Here is a 27,446-nt window from a genome sequence, read left to right on the forward strand (position 1 = left end):
CAGGTCCGACACCACCCTAATCCCCCGGATCCGACACCACCCCCTCCCCTAGATCTGACAACACCCTCCCCTCACCTCCCCAGGATCTGTCAGCTCCCATTCCCTTGGACCCAAACCCCTCCTCCCCAGGATCTGATACCACCCCGCCTCCCTTCCCACTGGGTAGGAATTCTCCATTCCCCTTGCTGGGAAGACCCCACTCCACTTCTCCTCCGCTGAACACTAATATCCCTACCCTCCTGGACTGACCCTACACAGTCCATTATTTCCTGGCACAGTTAGGATCCTACCTCACCCCCTTAGCTGTTCCGGGAGCTGTCATACTGGCTGTGCTGTTAGACACTGCAATCTCAGAACATGGCAGCTCCTGCTGTGAAAATGGGACGTGGCTTGTGGTACAGGGACCTGTCAGGTTTACTGTTGATTCCTCATTTCTGAAGGAGCCCTGATCAGAATCACCTACCAAAATAGCCAAGCTCTTTCTTAATGGAGAAAGAGTAACAGTGAAGGTCAATCTGACAGTGATTGGAAAATCCGGTCTTATACAGTGGTGTCTTGTGGTCTGACTGGGTTCATGCACGAACACAGTGCACAGAATGACACTGTACCCATTGACATTGAAATCCCCAACAATGCAGGTAACCACATTGCACAGACAGCACATTCCCCAGTTCCACAGCCCCTTCCCCATCAGTAACTGCAACCCAGACAGCAGGGCATCCTCTGTCAGTACACATACTGACAGTGAAACCCTGCACCCAGTGACATGACATAGATCCTTCAGGCAATAACATCCAAAAAGTGCAAAGGTAAAATGAAGCTTTTTTAAAAATGTATTTTAGTTTGCAATTGGTAACTTCATTGTGTCATGAATTGAACATTTGTGCGTGGGATTCAGGTAATTAATATGATCTGTAGCACAGCCGGTCACAATTACAATCCGGAGTAACAGATTCTTCACCTGAACTAGCAAAGAACAAACCAATTATTAAACAGAACACCTGCAATCAGCAGCTATGAGATCAGAGGGTAAGGAAATGCACACATTCAACCCAGCAACAGTGACGGATGAGTGATTAATGTCCAGGTCGCATGGCACGTCCTACAATGCTTGCTGACTGACCACACTGAAAACACAACCGTTTGTGATTGCCAACGCAGTTTAGTCATTTTAAACGGCTTAAGTATTGGCAAAACAATACTTTTCACTATATCTCGATACATTTGACAATAATAAATCTAAGCTGTAAACTGGGTGATTTGTTCTCATATTGAATTTTTGGGTGCGGCTTCGGGGTGAGAGATACAGTGTTTGACAATGAGGAAGATCGGATATTGATGAGTTGATCAAAATGAAAGACACCCAGCTGGTTCCTGACACATGCCACCTCCCCATGAAGTACAGGAGCAATTTTCCAGATCCTGCTCACGTCACTAGCTGCTATCTGCTCCCTGTGCACCTCCACACTGAGGAACTCATCAGCACCTCAGCACAAATGTTATGCCTGTCGTGGGATTATCTATAAACTGCCTGGAACGACAAATTAAAGTGACCCATTTCGTCGTACGTGAACCTCACTCAAGCTGAAGCAGAATGTAAATTAAAAGCAGCTCATTGCACATCAGGAGAGACTTTCAAAACAAGTTGATAGTGGCTAATAAAGTGAATGATGCGGTGAATCGACTATCTGCAATTTGCTGAGCATTAGGAAACAGAATAAATAATCTGATCACATTTTGTGGTGAGCATTTTTCACCCTGATCCGGATCCTCACTGATCAGAAAGCTTGTAGTTAAGTCAGAGAAGTGGGGTGACAGGAGAGGGACCTCTACTGCAGCAGATATACATACCAAACACTCACTGAGCACAAAGAGGGAGCAAGGGAAAGACAAAAGGAGAAACCCAATTGTAGTGGGGTTGATGCAGCGAGCAAATGTTGAAACAGAGTGGACGGACACTGAGGGAAATGTCAGACAGAGAGAGGGTGAACAGTTTCCTATGCTGGCAGAAGGATTCATTTCTCAAACCTGTCACACAATATGGGATGCAGTTGGTTTAATTAATTGTAAAAATAAAACCATTGGTCACCACTTGGGATCAAGCACAGTAGCAAGTTGACTCCCAAGGAACTCCCAGGAACCTGGTCTACTACCTACAGTCAAAACACACATCTGTGCAGGCAGTAATGGGTAAAACTGGGCGGCTTACCAGAGCAGTTAACAGTAAGCCACATTGCTGTGGGTCTGGGCCAGACTGGGTAAGGACATTAGTGAATCAGATGGGGTCTTATGGCAGTCTGGTAGTTTCACGGTCACTGTTACTGCAACTAGCTTTTTATTCCACATTTATTGAATTATTCAAGTTTTAATTGCCCAGCTGCGATGCAGGTCTGGATTACTAACCCGGTTAGATAGCTGCTATGTTACATAGTTCACCATGGATCAAACACAGGCCTGAGGTTACAAAGACTGGCAGCAGAACAGAGCTCACTGCACTGGTTGACAATGTTGCGAATGATGGTCTCTTTGAGGATGAACCAGGCAATATTTTTAAGTAACCTGCTCAGACATATATCTAGAGCAGGTGGAACCTGACCCAAACCTCCTGACCCAGAGATGGGGATGCTAGCACTGCACCACAACAGACCCAGAATAAACCAGGATATTTTAATGAATCTGTTCAGCCCATGTTATTACACTCTTCTGGAACATTGGGGATGTGAAGCCTTCTAGGTCCAGACAGAGGGTCACTACCACTGCATGGAAGCACTCTGGAATGAACCAGTTCAAGTTCTAGAGATAACAGACCCAGCAGCAGATGCTCACATCTGCTCCAGATGTGCATACTAATGTCTTTGAACAGAGTGATTGGAAAAGGTCAAGGGTTGGTTTGCTCATGGGGGCTACTGGATAGGATGGGGAGAGAGAGCAGACTGATATTTATATTGAACTAACAAATGCAAACATCAGTTGTGGATAATAGATTGGCCTGGGCTTTCTGGATACCTCGCAATATAAGGCTGGTGTCTCCCCAGTGAATAAACAACAACAATTTGCATTTACACAGCCATGCTGTTAATGCACTGAAATATTCCTTGTAAGAGTGTATTTGACACAATGTCCAGCACTGAGTCACAGAAGCTAATGGTCAGGCAGGTGATCAAATGCTTGGATTTAAGAAGAAGTTTCAAGGAAAGAAAAAGTAAAGGAAAAGAAAGGAAAAAGAGGAACAGGAGAGAAAGGCCAGATTGGAGGCTCCGATGGCTAAAGTCATTGAATCATAGAGAAGTACAGCACAGAAACAGACTATTCAGTCCAGTCCGACCAGATATCCTAAATTAACCTAGTCCCAATTGCCAGCACTTAGCTCATATCCCTCTAAACCCTTCCTATTCATATACCATCCAGATGCCTATTAAATGTTGTAATTGGTCCAGCCTCCACTACTTCCTCTGGCAGCTCATTCCATACATGCATTACTGTCTACATGAAAGAGAGTTGTCCCATAGGGCCATTTTATATCTTTCCCCTCTAACTTTAAATCTATGCCCTTTAGTTCTGGATTCCCCCAACCCAGGGAAAAGACCTTGTCTATTCACCCTATCCATGCCCTCACCGATTTTATAAACTTCTGTAAGGTCACCCTCAGCCTCTGACGCTCTAGGGAAATTAGCCCCAGCCTATTCAGCCTCTCCCAATTGCTAAACTGCCCCAACCCTGGCAACATATTTTCTGAATCCTTTCGAGCTTAACAACATCTTTCTTATAGCAGGGACACAAGTCACAATTGCTAATGGTGAGGTGGGGGCTGGGGGAGTAGGAGGAACTTGGGGATGAAGGAGAGCTGAGAATTGAAGGAATGCAGAGATTTCATAAATAACTCTGAAAACTAATTCAGCAATTTTATGTTTTTGTTTAGCAATGCACTAAGGGAAAAAATCTTTAAAGGCCTAGAAGTTAATGAGGGAATTTTGAATCATTCATTTGTGACATAAAATTGACTTTGTATCATTGATCCATTAAGAAAAAGTGAACACAGGGGCATATGTAAAAATAGGTTCATAATATCTACACCAGGTTCTAAATACCAGGTGAATTCTAACTAAAATCTTCCCACTGCAGATGAACACTGGCTATTATAGAAAGCAGCGTGACTTAGCCCTGTCCTTGGTGACTATTTGCAGCCTGTCAGTCCTAAAACCTCATAGTGACAGAAGCTTTGAGTGGCTCAGTTCTGAAGCAGATACCTCTTTTGAACATTAAGGAGAAGGCTCCATAAAACTGTGGGACCAGTGAATATTTGCAACAGCTGCAGGAAGCTGCCAACCATGGGCTGGCACAGTGCAGGAGGAGGCTATTGAGACCATACAGGTGTGGGGGAGGGGGAAGGTCACATCACTGCAATCAGATCAGGAATGGCTTCCCATCCTCCAAGGCCAAGAGCTACAGTCTCAGCTAAACTGAGCTGGGAACTGGCATTCTTGATTAATTGCATATTAATTGGGAGTTTAATTGCATTCAGGTGGTGGGCATTAACCAGGATTCACCCATCTTCACACAGGAGCAAACAGGATTGGCATTGCCTTTGGCTCAGTGATTATTTCACATATTAACAGCCCCTTGTTGCCCTGCAGCCTGGCATTGTGCTGCAGATGTTATGTTCATTTTGGGCTGAAACTGGAATGATACAGAGAAGACAGACATCGATCGTGAGTAAGGGTGACACGCACATTTGTGAAACCTTCCATATTCTTGAAGGCTCTAATGGCCCAGGGGCAGTGTCCCTACCCTTGGTCAAGAAGGTGTCTGGATTCAAGTCCACCAACTGCCCCAGAGGTGTGCCACAACACTTCCAAACAGTTTGATTAAAAATATTTTTAGGACCAAACTGGAGAGGGCCTTGAGGAGCTGCAGTAGTGTCCCTTCCTCATGGCTTGGTTCAACTCCCTTGGAGGTATATCATTAACAGGTTTGGACAGGTTAGTTAAACTTCATCTTTTAATAGTGAATCAGCAAGTGGTCTTGTGAGGAGGTAACAGTGTTTGTATCTCTGGACCAGAAGGTCTGAGTTCAAGTCCCACCTCAGGATGTAATGACCACTGAGTTCAGTCATAACATGTCCAACACATTTAATTAAAACAACTTGAAGCCTTGACGATTGAACTTGGAGTTGCATGTTTGCCTCTGCAAATAAAAGCTTGCAAAGACTAGGTTCAAATTCTATCGTCCACTTTTATTGCAATATGCTTATTGTCTTGAAGGCTCAGAGTCGCTTTACTTAACATATTGACTCACTGAGCCACCATGTGGGATGGATCGAGACAGTATTCGTAGGATTTTACTGAACAGAAGGGCGGCCATCCGGCCCATCATCCCCTTGCCAGCTCTCTGAAAGTGTTAGCAGATTGAAAAGCTTGCAATCTGTAGCACCCTTTGTGATCACCAGTTGTCTCAAAGCCCTTTTACAGCCAGTGAGATTTTTTTTATTGGATGGTTGTAATTTTACCCGCCTCCACCGCGTCGCGTCCTCTGGAATGAGCTGCCAGAGGGTGGTGCGTGTATGGGATGAGCTGCCAGAGGGTGGTGCGTGTATGGGATGAGCTGCCAGAGGTTGGTGTGTGTATGGAATGAGCTGCCAGAGGAAGTGGTGGAGGTGGGTATAATTACAACATTTAAAAGGCATCTGGATGGGTATATGAATTGGAAGGGATGCAGACCAAATGCTGACAGATGGAATTAAACTAATTTAGGATATCTGGTTGGCATGGACAAGTTGGACTGAGGGTTGTTTGCGCACTGAACATCACTATGACTCTGTGTACAGTCACTGCTGCAATGTAGAAACACTGCAGCCAATTTGCACACAGCAAGATCCCACAAATACAAACACGATAATGACCAGATGATTTTTTTCTCTGCAGTTGACTGAAGAATAGACACTAGTTAGGGAGTTCTCCCAGCTCATCTTCAAAGCAGCTCCAGTGGATCCTTTACATCCTCCTAAGCAGGTGGATGGGAGCCACTGTTCAATATCTACTGCAGTGCCAGTGTAGACTTCTGATCTCAAGCTCCCTGGAGTGGAATTTGAACCCAGAACTTTGTACCCTGAGGCAGGAATGCTACTGCTGACTCAAGGCTAACACTCACAACATTCCCAAACCTCAAACCCCTGCTCCAAACCCAGTTTTTCATGAAATATTCAAAAGTCTATCCAAGTACTCTCCTTTTGAAACTTGCTATTGAATCTATTTCTTCCTGCCCTTTCAGGCAGTGAAATCCAGATTGTAGCAACTCGCTGTGTTGAAGTGTCCTTAACTCACCTCTGCTTGTTACATCGATGAGCATAAATCTGCATGACCTTGTAACCAAGGCTGCTGCTCATGGAAGAGTCTCTCCTTAAATGCTAAGCCCTTTGTGTCTCTATGCACCTCATGGTCATGCCTGGAGGCTGCATTAGCCACCATTGCTACAAAGAAAACTATTCAAAGCCACCACTTCAACTCCCCAACAGTTAGTCGAGTTTCAATGACTTCAATACACAATGAAGCATAAATCTGCTGCTTCAACAGCTCAGTTTAATTAAGACTCATTGTCAGGAGGTGAGATAATTTGTAAAGTGCTCACACCAGGCTTTCAAAGGAGACAGTGAACTAAAAGCCGTGCACAGAATTGCGAGTGTTCTTTCTTGTGCGATTGCACTGCGCTCGGTAATAGTTGGCATTGTGCTGCGTAACATTCAATGCTCCTCTGCCACTTATCAGGGAGATCTTCCCAGGAGCGGTGACTCCCACATATCCCCAGTCTGAAAGCTGCCAAGGAAGTGACATGTGGTGACAAGTTAAACTGCACTGATAACTTGGACTGTAAGCAACTGAACTCTTCCTGTGTAGCTGGTCTGTGCTGTAGTGCAATCCACTGAATTATGGGTGGAAATATAAGTCAATATATTTTAAATGTGGAAAGCTTGGGGATATACAATATCAAGAAATAGGAGGAATAGGCCATTCAGCCAATCAAGCATGTTCTGCTATTCAGTGAGATCATGAGCTGATGAGATGTGCCTTAACTCCACTTTTCTGTCTATTCCCCCCCATACTTCTGGATTCTCTTGTCCATCAATAATCAGTCTAATCTCGCAGTGAATATATTCAATGACCCAGCCGTCATCGCTCTGCAGGGAACACAATTGAACAGATTATTGCTCTACCGAGAGAAAAAGTTCTCCTCACCCCAGACTTAAATGGGAATCTTCATATTCTGAAATTGTGTCTTTTAGTTATGGATTTACCCGTTTAAGGGAAAGATATTGTCAGCATCTACCTACAGCCTCCTCATGATCTTGTATACTTCCAATTTGTTCACCACTCATCCTTCAGAACTCCAGCGGATACAGGTCCAAACTGCTCAATCTTTCCTCAGGAGACAACCCTTCATTGCAACAACCACCTTGGAGAACCTGATCAGAAAATCCTTGAACAGAAATATATCCCTCTTTAAGGCCAATGCTCCATTTGCCTTCCTGATCACTGGCTGTGCAGATGACTTTGAACCCAAAGTCCCCAAAGGGTCCCACCTCAATTCTTGTAATTCCAGTCACCACTCCATTCAACTCACAGTGAGAAATGGTGGGGCAGTGGGAATGCTTTTGGCCTACTGGCCCAGAGGACCAGGGTAATGCTATGGACACAGTGAGAAATAGTGGGGCAGTGGGAATGCTTTTGGCCTACTGGCCCAGAGGACCAGGGTAATTTCTATGGACACAGTGAGAAATGGTGGGGCAGTGGGAATGCTTTTGGCCTACTGGCCCAGAGGACCAGAGTAATGCTATGGGCACATGGGTTCAAATCTTACCACAGCAATTAAAAGTTAGTACCCAAAATGGCGACCTTGAAAGTGTCACCAATCATTTATTGATATAAATGATTTGGATGTGAATAATCGAGGTATGGTTAGTAGATTTGCAGATGACATCAAAATTGGTGATGCACTGGACAGTGAAGGTGACCTCAGAGTACAATTGACCAGATGCACCAATGGGCCGAGGAGTGGCAGATGGAGTTTAATTTACATAACTGTGAAGTGTTGCATTTTGGTAAGGTTCTGGGGAGTGTTGCCAAACAAAGTGACCTGGTCTAGGTGCAGGTTCATAGTCCCTTGAAAGTGGAGTTACAGGTAGATAGGGTGAAGAAGGCATTTGACATGCTTGCCTTACTTGGTCAGTGCATTAAGTATAGGAGTTGGGATGTCATGTTGTGGCTGTACAGGACATTGGTGAGGCCACGTTTAGAATACTTGTGCAATTCTGGCCTCCCTGCTTTAGGAAGGAGGCTGTTAAACTTGAAAGGGTTCAGAACAGATTTACAAGGATGTTGTCAGCGTCAGGGAGAGGCTGAATAGGCTGGGGCTGTTTTCCCTGCTGCATCAGAGGCTGAGGGGTGACCTTATAGAGGTTTATAAAATCATGAGGGGCATGGATAGGAAAAATAGCCAAGGTATTATTCCCAATGTAGTGGAGCCCAAAACTAGAGGGCATAGGTTTAAGGTGAGAGGGGAAAGATTTAAAAGGGACCTGAGGGGCAACTTTTTAACAGAGAGGGTGGTGCCTGTATGGAATGAGCTGATAGAGGAAGTGGTGGAGGCTGGTACAATCACAACATTTAAAAGGCATCTAGATGGGTATAAAAATAGGAAGGATTTAGAGGGATATGGGCCAAATGCTGGCAAATAGGACTAGATTAATTTAGGATATCTGGTCTGCATGGAAGTGTTGGACCATGTTTCCATGCTGTACAGCTCTATGATCATATTAGAAAGACTCACAAATGATTTACAGGGAAGGAAATCTGCTGTCCTGACCTGGTCTGGCCTAGACCAGACTCCAGACCCACAGTAATGTGGTTGACTTTTAACTGCCCTCTGAAACGGCCTGACCTCAAAGGCATTTTGGATCAGGCAACAGTTTTGCCAATGAGCCCATGGAGTGATCCATTGATGTCAATGCAGGAGCCAGCAATCAAGATGCAGTAATGCACACTGGATCAGACTTGCTGCTACCAAAGGAACAGGAAGACCTGCCTCTAGCAGGAGCCTGTTTACTGTGGGCTAGTGTCCTATTTTAGTCATAATAGTGCCCAGTAAGGCCCTCCAATTCTTCAAGGTTGGACATTAAATTGAAAGCAAAATACTGCAGATGCCAGAAATCTGAAGTAAGAACAGAAAATGCTGGAAAAGCCCATCAGATCTGGCAGCAGCTATGAAGAAAGAAATGAAGTCGTATATGACTCGTCTTTGGAACTCTTCAGAGTTTGACAATGTGCGCATAATATCAAACATGTGCCTTGATATTGCACCTTTAGTATTGTAAAACACTCTGAGGCATTTCGAAAGAGCATCTGAAAATCAAATTTGAGAGCAAGTCACTTGAATATGGATTCATGTCTGCTGTAATATTTCTCATTCTTTATCTGTGGATAAATTTTTTATATCAGTCCTTTTTACAAAATTTCTGCTCTCCAAAACTGTCTGATCTCAAGCAGAGCTCTGTATCTGTTTAGAGATTTTAGCTGCAGCCTGTAGTTGTAACAATTTTTTAAACTGTGAGGTTTTCACTTCTATCCAGGCAATTTCTCACTTATTTCATCAATACTTAATCAAGCAAAAACACATATCAAATTATTAGGGTTATTAATTTGGCCCACACCTTTCTGATTTTACCAACTTAAGACATTGAATAGTTCAGTGGCTTGCAATGAAACCACATGGGCTCAGATCCTGAGCACAATCTCACACAGGCTAAAGACACAGCGGTATATTAAGGGAGGAATGGGCTGTGCCTAGGGAACAATTGCATAGGCATCCAGCAATAACAGGCTGGGAAAGACCAGGCCGACCATTAGAGGCTCACTGAATGCCCATCCTGTACAAAGGTGAAGGTGGACAAAGGCCTTGGCATGCATGTTTGTCATGCTCTTCCTTCTCTCTGTTAACTGCCAAACTTAATTGGCAGCTAACTGCGAAACCAGAGTCGCAAAATTAGCACCTGAATGTCACTCCATCACATTTAATTCTCTGTAAATGAATGAGACACGAATCTGCTTAAGATAAATGGGTTAACACAATCACTGAAGCTGCTGATTGAGGAATGAGGGTTCAGCTTTGCTGTAGTCATCACTGTCACTTCCAGATCAGTCACTGGCCTCTGTTTGCCAACTGGAATGATAATAGTAAAGCCTATTAAAAATACTGCACAGAAAGAGACATTATTTTTGTCCGCCTCTGTGAGAACAACTCATCTTGCCCTACTCCCCTGACTTTTTCCTGTAACCCTACAAAGTGTTTTTCCTCAGATAATTACTGAAGCCCTTTGTGAAAATCATAGTTCAATGGGTCTCCATCACACACTCAGGCAGCACATTACAGGTTGCAGCCACCAACTGCACAAACAGGTCTGCCTAGTGTCACTGTCATGTCTTTCATCAACAACCTTTAATTAGTGCCTTCTGGACATCAGGGTAATAGAAAAGAATGCAGAATATAGTGTTTCAGCAACAAAGAAGGTGCAGAGAAAGATCAACTCTAATATATGACAGGTCCATTCAAAACTCTGATAATAATGGGGAAGAAGGTATTCTTGAATCTGTTGATACAGTTTTCTATCTCCTGCCTGATGAAGGAGGGTAGAAGAGAGTATATTATGGTCGCGGCTTTCCCAAGGCAGCAGGAAGTACAGATGGAGTTAATGGCTGGGAGGTTGGTTTCTGTGATGGACTGGGCTGCCTTCACAACTCCAGGTAATTTCTTGCAGTCTTGGGTAGAGCAGTAGCCATACCAATCTGTGATGTGCCCAGGTAGGATGGTAAGAGTTGTTGTGACATGCTGAATGTTCTTAGCTTTCGGGGTAAGTAGAGGCGTTGGTGTGTTTTCTAGCCTCAACATGGTTGGACAAGGACAGATCGTTGGTGAGATTTACTCCTGGGAACTTGAAGCTCTCACCCATCTCCACATCAGCCCCATTGATACAGACAGGGGCGTGCCCTCCACTCGCTTCCTGAAGTCAGTGGCCTGCTCCTTTGTTTGGCTGACATCGAGGGAGAGACTATTGTCTTTACACCATGCCAGTAAGCTCTCTATCTCCTTCCTGTACACTGTCTCATTGTTGTTTGAGATCTGACCCACTACGGTGGTGTATTCAGCAAACTTGTAAATGGACATGGAGCTGAAATTGGCTACACAGTCGTGAGTGTGTTAGACGTAGTAAGGGGCTGGGTACGCAGCCTTGCAGGGTGCTGGTATTGAGGATTATTGTGGAGGAGGTGCAGTTGCCTATCCCTGACTGATTGCAGTCTATGGGTCAGGAGGTTGAAGATCCAGTTGCTGAGGGGAGAGGTGAATACTGTGTCACGGAGTGTGGAGCTGAGTTTGGTTGGAATTATGGTGTTGAATCAAAGCTAAAGTCAATAAATAGAAGTCTGACACAAGTGTCCTTGTTGCCCAGAACAGACTCGCGTTGCTGAAACTCTCCTCATTATTAAAGTCCCTCATCTCTGTACCCATCCTCATGAATCTTCCCTACACTCTGTCCAATGCCTTCACATCCATTCGGAATTCAGGACTGGGCACAATGCTCCAGCTGATGCAAAATCAGTTCATTCACTATCTTTACTTTTGGATTCTGTACCTTTACTTATGGAACCTGGAACTCATGCTCAAAATCAAGGTTATCATATTTGCCATGATTGCTTATGTATAATTAGATCTTCTTTGAAGTGAGTCCAAATGCGTAACTCCTGTACAGAATCCTGTACAGTTGGCTGCTTGGTACAGTCACCAGTTAACAGGACCTGGATCACATCTTTGGAGAGTTATTCTTCACCATTTATTCTTCTAGCCGTAAGGCAGAAAACTCTGATGAACCGCAAGTGCTACTATAAGACAGGCAGTGACAATACTATCTTGGACACTGGGCCCGATTCTACGTGATTTTAGGAGCTTTACTTTAAATGAGCATTTAGATGTTAAGGGCAGCATGGTGGCTCAGTGGTTAGCACTGCTGCCTCACAGCGCCAGGAACCCAGGTTCGATTCCAGCCTTGGGCGACTGTCTGTGTAGAGTTTGCATATTCTCCCTGTGTCTGCATGGGTTTCCTCCCAAAAACGTGCAGGTCAGGTGAATTGGCCATGCTAAATCGCCCACATTATTAGATGCATTAGTCAGAGGGAAATGGGTCTGGGTGGGTTACTCTTAAGAGGGTCGGTGTGGACTTGTTGGGCCGAAGGGCCTGTTTCCACACACTAGGGAATCTAATCTAATCTAAATTCCCTGGAGCGTCAGAGGCTGACGGGTGGCCTTATAGAGATTTACAAAATTATGAAGGCCATGGATAGGATAAATTGGCAAAGTCTTTTACCTGGGGTCAGGGAGTCCAGAACTAGAGGGCATAGGTTTAGGGCGAGAGGGGAAAGATATAAAAGAGACCTAAGGGGCAACTTTTTCACGCAGAGGGTGGTACATGTATGGAATGAGCTGTCAGAGGATGTGGTGGAGGCTGGTACAATTGCAACATTTAAGAGGCATTTGGAGAGGAATATGAATAGGAAGGGTTTGGAGGGTTATGGGCCGGGTGCTGTTAGGTGGGTTGGGTTGGGATGGGATATCTGGTCGGCATGGACGGGTTGGACCGAGGGTCTGTTCCACGCTGTACACATCTATGACTCTATAAATGTGCATTTGATACGCCAAGCCACATAAGGCTATAGGCAAAGTGCTAGAAATTGGGATTTAAATAGTTAGGTGCTTGTTTGTCATGATTTGATGGGCTGAAGGGCATTTTTCTAGGCTGTAGACCTCTATGACTCTATCCATGCATGAACATGGATAACATTCCTAGCACAGCAGTTAGAGAGTGCTGCACTTTTGGAGATGCTGCTTTTTGACTGAGACTTGGATCACTCAGTGTTTCCACAGGGATGAGCACAGGAGGGGATTTTATAGAATCGCCACAGGGTGAAAGCAGGCCATTTGGCCCATCAAGTCCACACTGACCCTTCAAACAGCAGCCCGCGCACGCACGCGCGCACACACACACACACACACACACCTGGATTTCCCGTGACTAATCCAGACACTAGAAGGCAATTTAGCATGGCTGACCCACCTAACCTGCACATTTTTGCACTGTGGGAGGAAACCGGAGCACTTGGAGGAAACCCACAAGGACACATGGAGAATGTGCAAATTCTACACAGACAGTTGCCCGAGCGGGGAATTGAACCCCTGTCCCTGATATTGTGAGGCAGCAGTGCTAACCACTGAGCCATCAGGCTGCCCAAATGGGATCGGTTCAGTTCAGGAAACCTGGTCGGCATGGACAAGTTGGACTGAAGGGTCTTTTTCCATGCTGTATGCCTCTATGCTATTTGTGGGAGTTGTCTGGAAACAGCTGGCGTGTGTTCTACATTACAACAGTGACTACATTTCAAAGTTATTACATGGGCTATTTCGTGGGACATCCTGAGATGATGAAAGGTGCTATATAAAAGCAAGTTTGTGTAAGACTTATTGATGTGCCTTTAATTGGGAAGACTGACTGTGGTAATGGAAGGAAACCTAAAAGGAAATATTAACAGAATTAGGGGAAAATAAGGAAAAGTGCACCAGGAAACAGCTGGCAACAAAATCTAGCCTGGCACTTCAGTGTAATCTTGAGGGAGTGCTGTACAGTCAGCAGTACCATGGCGTTGGAGGTGCTGCACACTGCCCATAGCGAGGAACTGCCCATTGATGAACGTCGTGCCACGTACTCTGGCCCAAGCTTATGTCTCTGTCAACACCACAGATGAATTGGCTTCTCAATTCAGTTGGTTTCCACTGTGTTACTGGCGCACAACAATTAATGAACTTCCCAAAGTAAAATAGAAATTGCGTTTCAAAGCAATGGAATTCTCTGGAAAACTCTTTGGATCGCATCAACAATGCGAAATGTGTAATATACATTGTCCATATGGGTTAGGAGCATGAATAGGCCATTGGACCTCTTTTGGACCCCGCCTTTTCATAAAATCAGCTATTCCGACTAATCCCAAAATCCGACTAATCCCAAGTTCCCATACTCACTTATGCTCAGTAACCTTTCACCCTCTTTCTTACCAAGAATATATTCAAAATATTCAAAACTCTGCTTCCAACCACTTTTGAGACAAACGGTTCCAAAGACTTACAACCCTCTGAGAGAACAAAATTTATGATGTGTCTCTCTTAAATGTAAATCCTTTCTCAACAACTGTCTACATTTCCCTCAATGTGCTATTTGATGGAGAGATGCTGGAAAAACACACAAATGGATAATTTTCCAAGAAAAACCTGAATTTCCTGGATAACACTACGCTACACAGATAAATGTATCGATTTACGAATAATTTAAACTTGAACAATTTAGTAAGAACAGAGGATATTGAGTTGTTGTTATTCTCAGGATGTAGCAAATAACTTCAAAAACTATGAGATAGTTGTGTCCTTGTTCATGAAGGTTGGTCTGCAGGTATAACGGGTAATGAAGAAGGCAAATGCAATTTTGTCCTTCATTGGTAAAGGGATTGAGTTTAAAAGCAGGGAGGTTATGCTGCAGCTGTATTGGGTGCTGGCGAGGCCACACTTGGAGTACTGCGTACAGTTTTGGTCTCCCTATTTGAGAAAGGATGTATGGCACAGGAGGGGGTGCAGAGGAGGTCCACTAGGTTCCGGAGTGGAGGGAGGTTGGCTTATGAGGAGTGACAGAGTAGACTGGGTTTATATTCATTGGAATTTAGAAGAATGAGGAGGGATCTTAAAGAAACAGATCAAATTATGAAGGGAATAGATAAGACAGACATAGAAAGGATGCTTCCACTGGCAGGTGAAACTAGGACAAGAGGGCACAGCCTGAAAATGTGGGGGAGCAGATTTAGGACGGAATAGAGAAGGAACTATGGAATTCCCTGCCCACTGAAGTAGTTTAAGTTATTTCAGTAAATGTTTTTAAAGATAAAATAGATTTTTTTTTAAACAATAAAGGAATTAAGGTTATGGTGAGAGGGCGGGTAAGTGGAGCTGAGGCCACAAAAAGATCAGTCATGATCTTATTGAATGGTGGAGCAGGCTCATGGGGCCAGACGGCCTACTCCTACTCCTAGTTCTTATGTTCTGTCTGCTGCTCTTGTCCTTCCAAGATGTAGAGATCGCGGGTTTACAAGGCGAGTTGAGGCAGTACATCCTGTGGCTGCTGCTGCTGTGCAATGGTGGTAAAATATCTGTGTAGCATAGTGTTCTGTGGGAATCTGTGCAAAGCAAGTAAATAGCAATGGAATAGATTTAGAATTTGATGTTGGTGAGTGTAGAGTAAATATTGTCCAGGATTCTCTGAAAATTTCCCACAGTTGTTTGAAAAATTTCTTGCAGTCTTTGAACGTATAAACAGAGACCTTGGTTTAAGATCTCGTTTGAAATGCAGCACCTCCAGCTCCCTCAATATCACATTGAACTTGTCTGATCATGTCATCAAGTTCTGGGATGTGGGTTTTGAATCTGTTATCTTCTGACTGAGCAGTGAGAGAGAGCTGCAAACTGAGGCAGCCTGACACTTTCAAGGCAGAATAAAAAGCAAACAGGCATGTGAAGTATGAGCAGGAGAGGACTACTCAGCTCCTTGAGCACTGCTCCACCACTGATCAGACTGTCCCACATTTCTACTTCCCTCCGATAACCTTTTACCCCATCAATTACCAAGAATCTATCTACCTCTGCCTTTAAAATATTCAAAGACTTTGTTTCCTCTGTCTTTTCAGGAAGAAAGTTCTACAGACTCTCAATGCTCTGACAGCAAATTCTTCTCACTTCTGTCTGAAGCAGTCAAACAATAACTCACAAACAGAGGAAACCAGGACAGTTGATAATGCCCAAGAGTGGATGCAATTTAAATACAAATAGCACATCATCCGCTGAAAGCAGTTTTTAGTGAGCTCTTTTCCAGTTGGGATGTCCGTGGTGAATTGGGAAATGTTCACTTGGGTCTCGTATTCATGTAATTTGCCGCTATTCAAACCAACTGCTCCTGTGATACAAAAGGAGTAATATTCACTAGGAGCTCAGTTTTTAAATTAGAAGCCTCGTAAATTGTTCATGCCAGTTAATTAAAATGAAATATATTCTACTTGGCACCACACATTCCCCCTTCCGATGCACAACAACGAGGAATGTTCCATATCCCTCGCACATTGGGACTTGCTCCTGGATCTCCTCCCCTCGACACTGAGGAACCTACCAGGACCACAGCACAAATGTTAAACTCGACTCCGCATTTTCTGTCAACTGCATGAGGACAAAATAAAGTGACCTACTTCATATCTTTCGCAACTCATTCAAACTACAGCACAACTTACACGAAAAGCAGCAGGAGTGTGTCTCAAAACAAGTAGATAGTGACAAAGAAAGTGACTGATGCGATGAATCAACTATCTATAATGTGCTGAGCAATAGGAGCCAGAATAAATCATCTGATCACATTCTGCATTTAGCATTTTTGTCCGAATCCAAAGGAATGCACTGTATCGGAATTCTTTATGGTGGAACAAGATTTGTCAGCTGGAATTCTATACAGTGACTGTAAGTTGCAATAACAGAAAGGCATAACCTAACAGCAGCCTTGAAAGTGATGAAAAGGCTTGATATGCCTCAAAGAGAGTATTTGGAGGAAAGCAAAGCCATAAATTCAAGGCAGTTATGAATAAATTTAACAAGAGATTTGGGAGTAAACTCTTTGCCCAGAAAGTGGTTAAAATGTTAATTTTATGGGATGTTGGTGTCACTGGCAACATTATCATGTGCCGCCCATCTTTAAATTCAGACTATTTCTGAGGGTAGTTAAGACTCAAGCACATAGCTGTGGGTCTGAAGTCATGAGGAGCAGGACAGGTAAGGATATTAATGAATCAGATGGGTTTGCACAATCAATGATCACATCATGGTCACTGTTACTCAGACCAGCTTTTCATTTCAGATGTATTAACTGATTTTAAGGCCCAGTTGGGAATGGAACCAATGTCATTGAGCATTAGTCCAAGCCTCTGGATGACTGGCCTTACCACGACATAACCACCACCCAGGACTCACGACAAAGTGAAATCGGTGAAGCGAACAACGCCAATGCATTTAAGTAGAAAGGATGAGGATGGTGTCGACAGGATTTGACAGCACAGGTTGGGAGGAGCTCATTTGGAAATAAACGGGGTAAAATTCTACAGAAAAAGAGTTTGTGCATTGACTATCTCCACATTGGAAGTGAACGGATTCATTGGCATTCTTTCTGGGGAATGAACAGGATCAGGTCTAGTCCATTGAGATTCCAGACAGAGAGCAGTTCATTGAGATACTATACAAGGAGTGAATGGGTGTGTGTGCTGAGGGGCTTTGGTTCGTTAAGAATCAATGTTCTAATGAGTTTATTGTACAGTAACAGGGATCATTCACAGGGAGACTGCGGGTGGTCTCAACAGTAATAGCTGCTCCATTCTTAAGGAATATCAGAATAAGGAGCAGGATCAGGCCATTCAGTCCCTCTAGGTTGCTCTGCTATTTAATTAGACTGTAATTAACCTTCTATCTCAATACCATTTTCCTGCATTATCCCCTTAGCTCTTGATGTCTTTGATAAATTTCTAGATATAAATATCTGTCTTGAACATACTCGATGACAGAGTCTCTACTGCCTTCTGGGGTACCGAATGCTAAAGATTTGCCACCCTCTGATTCACAGAACCATTACAGAATAAGGCCACTCGGTCCAACTTGTTTGCACCAGCTTTCTAAGCACTTTAGCTTTGTATCATTCCCCTGTACCCTGCACACGGAGTCTGATTAAATAGTTATCTAATGCCCTCCTGAATGCCTCAATGGAACATGCCTCCACCACAATTCCAGGCAGTGCATTCCACATCCTAAACACTCACTGAGTGACAAAGTGTTTTCTCCCTTCACATTTGCCTCATTTGCAAAATGCTTTAAAATTGTGCCCTATGTTCCAAAATCCCTTTCTAAGTGGGAACAGCTTCTTCTTCTCAATTCCGTGCAGACCCTCAAAAATTTTATCATTTCCATCAAATCTTCTCATGACCTTCTCCTCTCCTAGGAGAACAATCACCCCTTCTCCAATCGATCCTCATTCCTGGAACCAGACTCAGAAACCTCTCATGAATTCCCTCCAATACACTCACATCCTTCCTATAGTGTGGTGTCCAAAACTGTACACAATGCCCCAGCTACGGTCTAACCCGTGTCTTATTCAAGTGCATCGTAACTGCTCTGCCCTTGTACTCTACAACCCTAGTTATGAAGCTAGAATACTGTGTTAGCAGTTCTTTCTACCTGTCCTATCAGCTTTGATGACTTATGTACACAAACACCCAGACCTATCTTCTCCTACACACCATTTAGAATGGTAGCATTAAGTTTGTTCTGACACTCCAGGCGCTCTGTACTAAAACCTCACCTAAATCTTCTCCACATTGAACTTCATCTGTCATCTCCTTTGGCGTTCTACTCTGTTTTCCTCACAGTTTACAACTCGCCCAAGTTTTGTGTCAAACTCAAATTTTAAAGTTGTCCCCTTCTCAACAAGATCTACATCACGAAAAGAAAGATTTGATCGACACCTGGGGAACTTCATAAAAAAGTTTCTTCCAATCTGAAAATGACTCATTAACTGGATCATCCCACAGTCAGATTTGACAATGGCTACTCATTATTGCAGTATGGCTGGGAGTTGTGTTTTGGAACCTTGTGGAATCACCATTGCAACAGGCCCTGAGGGAATTGTCCAGGAAACTGAAGATTCCACAAGGCTATTCTCCATTCACCCAGAATACACTGAACATTTCCATTAAAATCAAAAAATTCAGACAGTTCTGATGAAATTAAATAAATTATTACTTAGGAAATGCTAAATGATAAAATACATGGTGCAATTCCTGAATAACAGACCCTACATATTATTCACACACCACTATCTAAACTTCCCCAGACCCTGACACTTACCGGGACTCGATTCTTCCTTCCCCTGCTCCATTTCCGACATTTCCATCTCTCACTCCACTCCTGAGCCAACTTTTCCAGCTGCTGGGATTAGCCCTCTTTACCCTGCTCATTGTCACAACTGGAGAACTGCTCTACTTTTCTGAAGAAGCTCTGATTGCAATCTCTTCTCAAAAATGCACAGCTCTCTCCTTTTGTAAGTATTTATACTGCCATCATTCCTTTTGATCATGATCTATACCTACCCTGAAAGGTTTGCTGTGTGGTACTTTTTGAAGTCCATGCAAGCCTTCCCCTCCCTGCTACCTTTTCAGAAAGCTCCAGTCAGTTAGTGAGACTTGATTGTCCCTCAGGAGAAAGTGAGGTCTGCAGATGCTGGAGATCAGAGATGGAAATGTGTTGCTGGAAAAGCGCAGCAGGTCAGGCAGCATCTAGGGAACAGGAGAATCGACGTTTCGGGCATTAGCCCTTCTTCAGAAGGTCCCTCAACAAATCCAAACTGATTCTTCCAAACCAATCCACACAACAACAGCTCCCCTACAAAGTTCCTCTTTCTTACACAATCTCAGGGTCATGGCAGGATGTTACACAATTACATTAGACTTTTCATGAACCACCAGTAAACAATGAGGTTTCACCAGAAATCCAGAGTCACGGAATGGTTTCTGTACAACATAGTTTGGCCCATTCCAAACATGGCCTGAAAATCCAATTCACGAATACAGAGATGTGAGAATCAAAATGGAGCAAAGATTTCAAGGTCAGTCTGTCTGTTCGCTGTCTCCATGATAAAAAGCATTAAAAGCTGTAACCAAAACTTCAGATCAGTCTGTGCTGAAGATTACAATGGTTGAACAGTCGCTTGATAGGCGAAATACTGAATATTTTCGAAAGCAAAGGCATGTTATCAAAACCTTTCGTCTTGCAATCATCAGGACAAATGCAAGAATGGCAAATTTCAAACGATCATAACAATTTATATCATTGAAGAAAAGGATATCAATCACTTGCACGCTGACACTAATTAGTTCACGTATTGCCACAGAGAAAACAACAGGAAACAAAGGGCCTCACTAAGCTCCTAGTTAATTCAAAAGGCCTAAGGCTTGATCGTTATTTGTTTGTTTGCAGAGAACAGGCACCTGTGAATGAATGTAGGCGCTTAGCAAGTTTAAATGGACAATTTTATAAGCTAAACTGAATATTTTAAGTTGGTTGTTAGTGCCAATATTAGCACAATCTGATTGTTCATCAAATGCTGACAAGCTGTGGAATCACATTTAAAAGTAGATGTTTTGATTTGGGTTTTGCAAGTCCAGTTGAAATGTCTAGCACCATAACATCAGTGATGGGCCCAGTGGGCTCCTTTTGTTGTGCAGTTTCTGTGATCTAGTGGGTTTGAATTTCACTACCACTGTCTAATCATGTGTGAAAAATGCCATGGGGATTAATCTTAAATTACAATTTGGCCATTTTAAATATACTGCCATTGTTGTTTTTGAAAAACTATAACAATTATGAATAGGATCATCTGTTAATTGTTTGCTTTCAAGGTTGAGAAATACAGGTATATTTAGGGAGTGAAGTTTGGGGCAATTCCCCTACACTTGACTGACTTACCTCTATTGTCATTAGACAGCTTTTGAGTATTCATTGGCTAAAGATGGGCCTTCTGCCCCCATTGGAGGGGACAGCCTATCTTTGGTCAAGAAAACAGCTCTTGACCTAGCAGCACCACTAGAAGCAGTAGCCACCACTGGGACTGCAGCCAGCCCTTAAAGACGACGTGCCAGGAGTTGGGCTAAAGGCTAACTTAGGGTCTCATGGGGGGCCAAGTCTGGAAACAACAGGGATGTTGGGGCACGTGATGAATGAAAAGGCAAGGGGACTGGGGATTAACTTGGGGCCAGAGAATGCAGATGGACACAGGGTACTGAAAAAGAAGATACACAACCACCCTCTACACCACCGTCCTGTGTTGACACACTCACACCCTAATCCCCTCTCCACCACGGGTACAAACCCAGGAGTAGTGGGAGCTGGCTGCTAAGTAGCCATCAATCGGTGCTGCAATTGGCCCACGAGCTCACAGCTTCTCATCACTACTGAATACAATCGACAGCAGTGAACATGCATGGTACCCAATTCTGCACCACACCCCTCATCCTATCTTCCCCCAGGGGATGGCTAAGTGGGTGAGAGTCAATCCAGGAGTTCGGGACCCACCAAGGCCACAAAGGAAGTGAAATATATCCGGAACAAAAATCTAGCAGTGACCCTATAATCACAGAATTGCAGGAGGATCCCATTCAGTTCACTGATAAAGGGATGATTCTTCAGAACTGAGATGAAGAGGAATTACTTCAGCCACAGGGTAGTAACTCTGTGGAACTCATTGCTGCATAGGGCTGTGGAGGCCAAGTCATTGAGTGTATTTAAGACAGAGAAAGATAGATTCATAATTGGTAAGTGGATTAAAGGTCATGGGGAGAAGTCAGGAGAATGGGGTTGAGAAATGTATAGGCCACGATCGAAAGGCAGAGTGAAATCGATGGACCGAATTCTACTCCTATATCTTACTATCATATATCCTTTAAAGAAAAGAATCTGCCAACCAAATCAAAATACTGTCTCTTACCTACTCTCTGAAGGAAGACAATCAGTTGACACAAAGCTGGGTCACCCTTCTCAAGGGGCATCAGGGTCAGGAAATAAAAAACTGCCAGCCTGGCCAAAAACACTCACATTCATGAAGAAATATCAAAGCACTGCCAAAACAGGTGTGTGGTCAACACTGACGAGGATAATGTGACCAAGCAAGTGTGGTTTAGCAAAGGGAGGAATCCAAAACTTAATGAATAATGCTCCAGTATCTATTGCTGATACTTTATGTGGCGAGACCAGAAATTGGTCGCACAGATGACAATGCCCAATTAATACTTGCACATCTTCCCAGTGGCGCCTGATATTAATCCTCAGAGACCAACAGCAGAAATAAGTCAAACTCATCGAGTATCAGACAATTAATCAAATGAAATAGCAAACCTTGCAACGTTCGAATTCTGTACTGTGGTACAAGAGCCTCTGCGGGTTATAATTGAAGAGCCAAACACCGTGTAATATTATGCTAACTGACAGCAAGATTAATTATTGTATATTGTATCATTTAATGACCCTCATGCTACTGAGGAGACGTTCAACAGCAGACACACCGCCCGTTCATTTGATTACATGGGTGTGTTTAACCCTTTCCCCAAAGAAATCCAAGACTAGTCATTAGCATTATATCACAAAGCCTTTTCCACACAGAAATAGGCCATTCAGCCCAACTGGTCTATTCTGTTAAACAAACAGAAATTGCTGGAAAAGCTCAGGAGGTCTGGCAGCAACTGTGGCGAGAAATCAGAGTTAACATTTCGGGTCCAGCGACCCTTCCTCAGAACCTGGTCTGTTCTGGTGCGAGTGCTTAGTTCAAGAAGGCAGCTCAACAACACCTCCTCCAGAGAAATTAGAGATGGGCAATAAATGCTGGCCTAGCCACACTATCGCAAACAAAAATGAAACATCACCTTAAATCTCCATCAACTGCTTACAGACTCTCCCTCTGCTAGGAAGAGTGTCTCCCTCTTTACTCCATCCAAACCATTATCATATTGAGAATCTTGATTAAACCCCTCATTCACCTTCTCACCCAGAAGGTGAGCAATCCTAGCCTCTCCTAGCACTTCCACATAAGAACTGGAAGAAACCTGAAGGAACTGAAAATTGGCTCCTTGTGAACATTTGTTGTTGGAAGTTGCTGCACACCTGGTACAGAAGCAGCGCAGACAGTACTCACATGATAGCCCTGACGGGCTTCTCAATGTGTGGTGAGGTACACCCCAGAATTTCACCCGGCGACAGCGGCTTACACTGCGGGACACAGACATCGTATTCCGATCGCAGTTCCTGGCTGGTGCACTACAGAAAGAAGGGAGAGAGTCAGGCAGACATTAAAAAAGACAGTGGAAGGCAAACAGGATTTGAGAGCTAGTGACAGATTAGCCATCGAACGAGAGACAAGTTACAGTCAAACCTCATTAGCCCTTTCCTGCTGGGAGTAGCTGAAAATGGGTCATCAATGCCAATTGCCATAACACCCAGGGACTGCTTCCAGCATTGCACTTGTTATTCCCTAAATTTTACAGCTAATTAGGAAGCAATTCTTTATTTTTCTCGTCACCCTTCAGTAACGCCTCACTTAATGATCATTAAAGTGCGAGAGGATTCTTCTTCAATAAAACTGCTGTTGATAGCGACGCAGGGCACTTTTACGATGTCTTTATATTTAAGGTGCTATCAGCAGACAGGGCTAAAAAAAACTTTAGATTTTCTTTTATTGCCCTTCTCTAATCGCCCTTGAACGGAGTAGCTTGGTCAGGACATTTCAGGGGATGGGTAAAAGTCAATCACATTGTTGAGTCTGGAGTCACAGAAAGACCAGAGCAGGTAAAGATGGCAGATTTCCTCCCCTGAAGATTCCTTTCCTAAATTAGGGATGGGTTATGATGACGAGTTGAAGATTGCAATGGCAGGTCAGGAGTGTGCGGGTTTCTGAGCCTCTCTGCTCCCGATCACCAGGGCAGCTGCAGCCTTCTTTCTTTTGTTTTATTTCTTCATTTATGTTTCACATCAAACTTCATCTTAACTTCTTTCTATGGTTACGGTGGATGAAGGCGGTTGTGGCAGGCTGTTGCAGCAGCAGCGGTGTGATGGATTCAGTCTGTTCCTCCCCGCTATGGTGACAATGCGATGGTTTCAGTGGTGGTGATTTGGTGGGTCCAGTCCGTTCCTCCTCGTTATGGTGACAATGCGATGGTTTCAGTGGTGGTGATTTGGTGGGCCCAGTCCATTCCTCCTCGCTATGGCGACAATGTGGTAGCTTTGTGATGGTAGTCTGCGGGGTCCAGCCCACAAATCCTTGCGGCTGTGATGAGGTGGAGCCATTGTTGATTTGGTCCATTCCGCCTTGCCATGGCAGCCTCAGTAATGGCTTTGGCAGCGGCGTCCCAGAGTCCCCTCAGAAACCCAGGCGACATAAAAGGAACATACAAAAGAACAAAGTATCTTACAGCACAGGAACAGGCCCTTCGGCCCTCCAAGCCTGTGCCGATCCAGATCCAGATCCTCTATCTATTTGGGGGTGGCTCGGTGGCTCAGTGATTAGCACTGCAGCCTCACAGCACCAGGGTCCCAGGTTCAATTCCAGCCTTGGGCCACTGTCTGTGTGAGTTTGCACATTCTCCCCGTGTCTGTGAGGGTTTCCTCCGGGTGCTCCGGTTTCCTCCCACAGTCCAAAGATGTGCAGATCAGGTGAATTAGCCATGCTAAATTGTCCATAGTGTTATGTGCGTTAGTCAGAGGGAAATGGGCCTGGGTGGGTTATTCTTCAGAGGGTCGGTGTGGACTGGTTGGGTTGAAGGGCCTCTTTCCACACTGTCGGGAATCTAATCTAAACCTGCCGCCTATTTTCTAAGGATATGTATCTGTCTAGATACATCTCAAATGATGCTATCATTCCCGCCCCTACCACCTCCACTGGTAACTCATTCCAGGCACTCTACACCGTCTGCATGAAGAACTTTCCACATATATCTCCTCTGAACTTTTTCCCTCTCACTTTGAACTCATGACCCCTAGTAATTGAGTCCCACACTCTGGGAAAAAGTTTCTTGCTATCTACCCTGTCTATACCTCTCATGATTTTGCAAGCTTCAATCAGGTCCCCCCTCAACCACCTTCTTTCCAATGAAAATAATCCTAATCTCCTCATCCTCTCTCCTCATAGGCAGCACCCTCCATTCCAGGCAACATCCTGGTGAACCTCCTCTGCACACTCTCCAAAGCATCCACATCCTTTGGATAATGTGGTGACCAGAAATGTACGCAGTATTCGAAATGTGGCCCAACCAAAGGCCTATACAACTGCAACATGACCCGCCAACTCTTGTACTGGATAACTTTTCCAATGAAGTAAAGCGTGCCGTATGCCTTCTTGACCACTCTACTGACCTGCGATGCCACATTCAGGGAACAATGGACTTGAACACCCAGATCTCTCTGGTACATGAATTTTCTGCAGGACATTTCCATTTACTGTGTAGTTCACTCTTGAATTGCATCTTCCAAAATGCATCACCTCGCATTTGCCCAGATTGAACTCCACCTACCATTTTTCTGTCCAACTCTCCAATCTATCTATATTCTGCTGTATTCTCTGACAGTCCCCTTCATGATCTGCTACGCCTTAGTGTTTTAGTGTCATCTGCAAACTTGTTAATGAGACAACCTACACCTTCCTCCAAATCATTTATGTATATCACAAACAATAGTGGTCCCAGCATGGATCCCTGCGGGACACCACTAATCACAGGTCTCCATATTGAGAAGTTCCCTTCCACTTCTACTCTCTGTCTCCTGTTGCCCATCCAGTTCTCTATCCATCTAGCTAGAATACCTTGGACCCCATGCAACTTCACCTTCTTCATCAGCCTACCATGGGGAACTTTATCAAATGCCTTACTAAAGTCCATGTATATAACATCTACATCCCTTTCCTCATCAATCAACTTTGTCACCTCTTCAAAGAATTCTATTGGTTTGTAAAACATGACCTTCCCTGCACAAAACCATGCTGCGAAAACCATGATAAGCCAATTTTCTTCCAAATGGGTATATATCCTATCCCTTAGCATCTTCTCCAGTAGCTTCCCTACCATTGACGTCAGGTTCACAGGTCTGTAATTACCTGGATTATCCCTGCCACCCTTCTTAAACAAAGGGACAACATCAGCAATTCTCCAGTCCTCTGGGACATCCCCCGTGTTCAAGGATGCTTCAAAGATATCTGTTAAGGCCCCAGCTATGTCCTCTTTCGCTCCCCTCAGTAACTTGGGATAGGTCCCATCCAGACCTGGCGACTTGTCCACCTTAATGCCTTTTAGAATACACAACACTTCCTCCCTCCTTATGCCGCCTTGACCTATAGTAATTAAAGATCCATCCCTTACCTCAACATCGGCCACGTCTCTCTCCTCGGTGAATACCGATGTAAAGTACTCATTAAGAATCTTGCCATTTTCTCTGACTCCATGCACACCTTTTCTCCTTTGTCCTTGAGTGGGCCAACCCTTTCCCTCCTTACCCTCTTGTTCCTTGTATATGAATAAAAGGCTTTGGGGTTTTCCTTAACCCTGTTCGCTAAGGATATCTCATGACTCCTTTTAGCCCTCTTAATTCCTCATTTCAGATTGGTCCTACATTCCTGACATTCTTCCAAAGCTTTGTCTGTTTTTAGTCGCCTAGACCTTGTATACGCATCCTTTTTAGTCTTAGCTGGTCTCACAATTTCACCTGTCATCCATGGTTCCCGAATCTTGCCATTTCTATCCCTCATTTTCTCAAAAACATACCTCTCCTGAACTCTAATCAACCTCTCTTTCAAAGCCTCCCACATATCGAATGCGGATTTCCCTTCAAACAGCTGTTCCCAATCTACATTCCCCAGCTCCTGCTGAATTTTTGAATAGTTGGCCTTCTGATGAACTTTGTCTTAATTATTTCTTTACATATTTTCTGTAATTAAAATGATGCCAGAGTATGGAGACTTATACACTTTTCACTACATTTTCCTAAATACAAGTGACATTAAAATACTATTCTATTCTAATCAATGATAGTTTCAAAGTCACAATTCTGAGATTAGTTTTCAATTTGACAGGGGGACAAGGGACAATATATGATTTCTAATAATCATAAGTACACACTTACAGGCAGAAGATGTGAACATGTTATATGATTGGATATTATAATCATGCGTACTAGCCTGAAATGTAGACAATGTGAATACAGATGGATAGAGATATTGGTGAATAAATGTGTAACCTTTCGATTGAAAACTTGTTATCTCTAGAAATAGCATAAAAAGTTATTTTATTGTAAGGTTTGCATAAATGAATAAATATTTAAATAAAGAAACCTGAGTCTCATCTGAAAAAAAGGATTAAGGGGTTAAATTCAGGCTTTCAAATTCCAGACTGTATTAACCAAATTTAAATTCCACTAGCTGCAGTGATGGTGATTCATGACCCCAAAACATTAACTGTTGTATGCACATTAAATCAACTACTGGCTGGAGCAGGGAGGCAATGCAGACCTGTGGCCTGTGGGAAAACAGTGTGCTTGGATCATCTCAATGGCCTGGTAAGGTTGGAGATGGTAACGGTTCTGGAACGGTCAGTGTTGGAGATTGCATTAGACTTCCATCAATCTCACATAATCTTAGCTGAGTATCCAGTGTCCTGCTCAAGATTCTAATGGGGTCAGACCCTGGCTCTGACTCAGTCTCT

General features: G+C 43.8%; 1 protein-coding gene and 1 non-coding gene across 2 annotated transcripts in view; one reads left to right on the plus strand and one right to left on the minus strand.

Moving 5' to 3' along the window:
* dph1 (diphthamide biosynthesis 1) overlaps positions 1–27,446 on the minus strand; it is a 579,143-nt gene that overhangs the window by 234,811 nt on the left and 316,886 nt on the right. Inside the window, exon 5 of the mRNA XM_043718169.1 lies at positions 22,898–23,019. Within this exon, the coding sequence (XP_043574104.1) occupies positions 22,898–23,019 (122 nt within the window). The remainder of the gene's footprint in view (positions 1–22,897; positions 23,020–27,446) is intronic.
* On the plus strand, positions 4,652–4,754 carry LOC122564249. The gene has a single exon (XR_006315845.1). It is a non-coding gene; the product is annotated as a U6 spliceosomal RNA (small nuclear RNA).

This window comes from Chiloscyllium plagiosum, chromosome 28, assembly GCF_004010195.1.
Source record: "Chiloscyllium plagiosum isolate BGI_BamShark_2017 chromosome 28, ASM401019v2, whole genome shotgun sequence".
In the NCBI taxonomy this organism is placed as follows: domain Eukaryota; kingdom Metazoa; phylum Chordata; class Chondrichthyes; order Orectolobiformes; family Hemiscylliidae; genus Chiloscyllium; species Chiloscyllium plagiosum.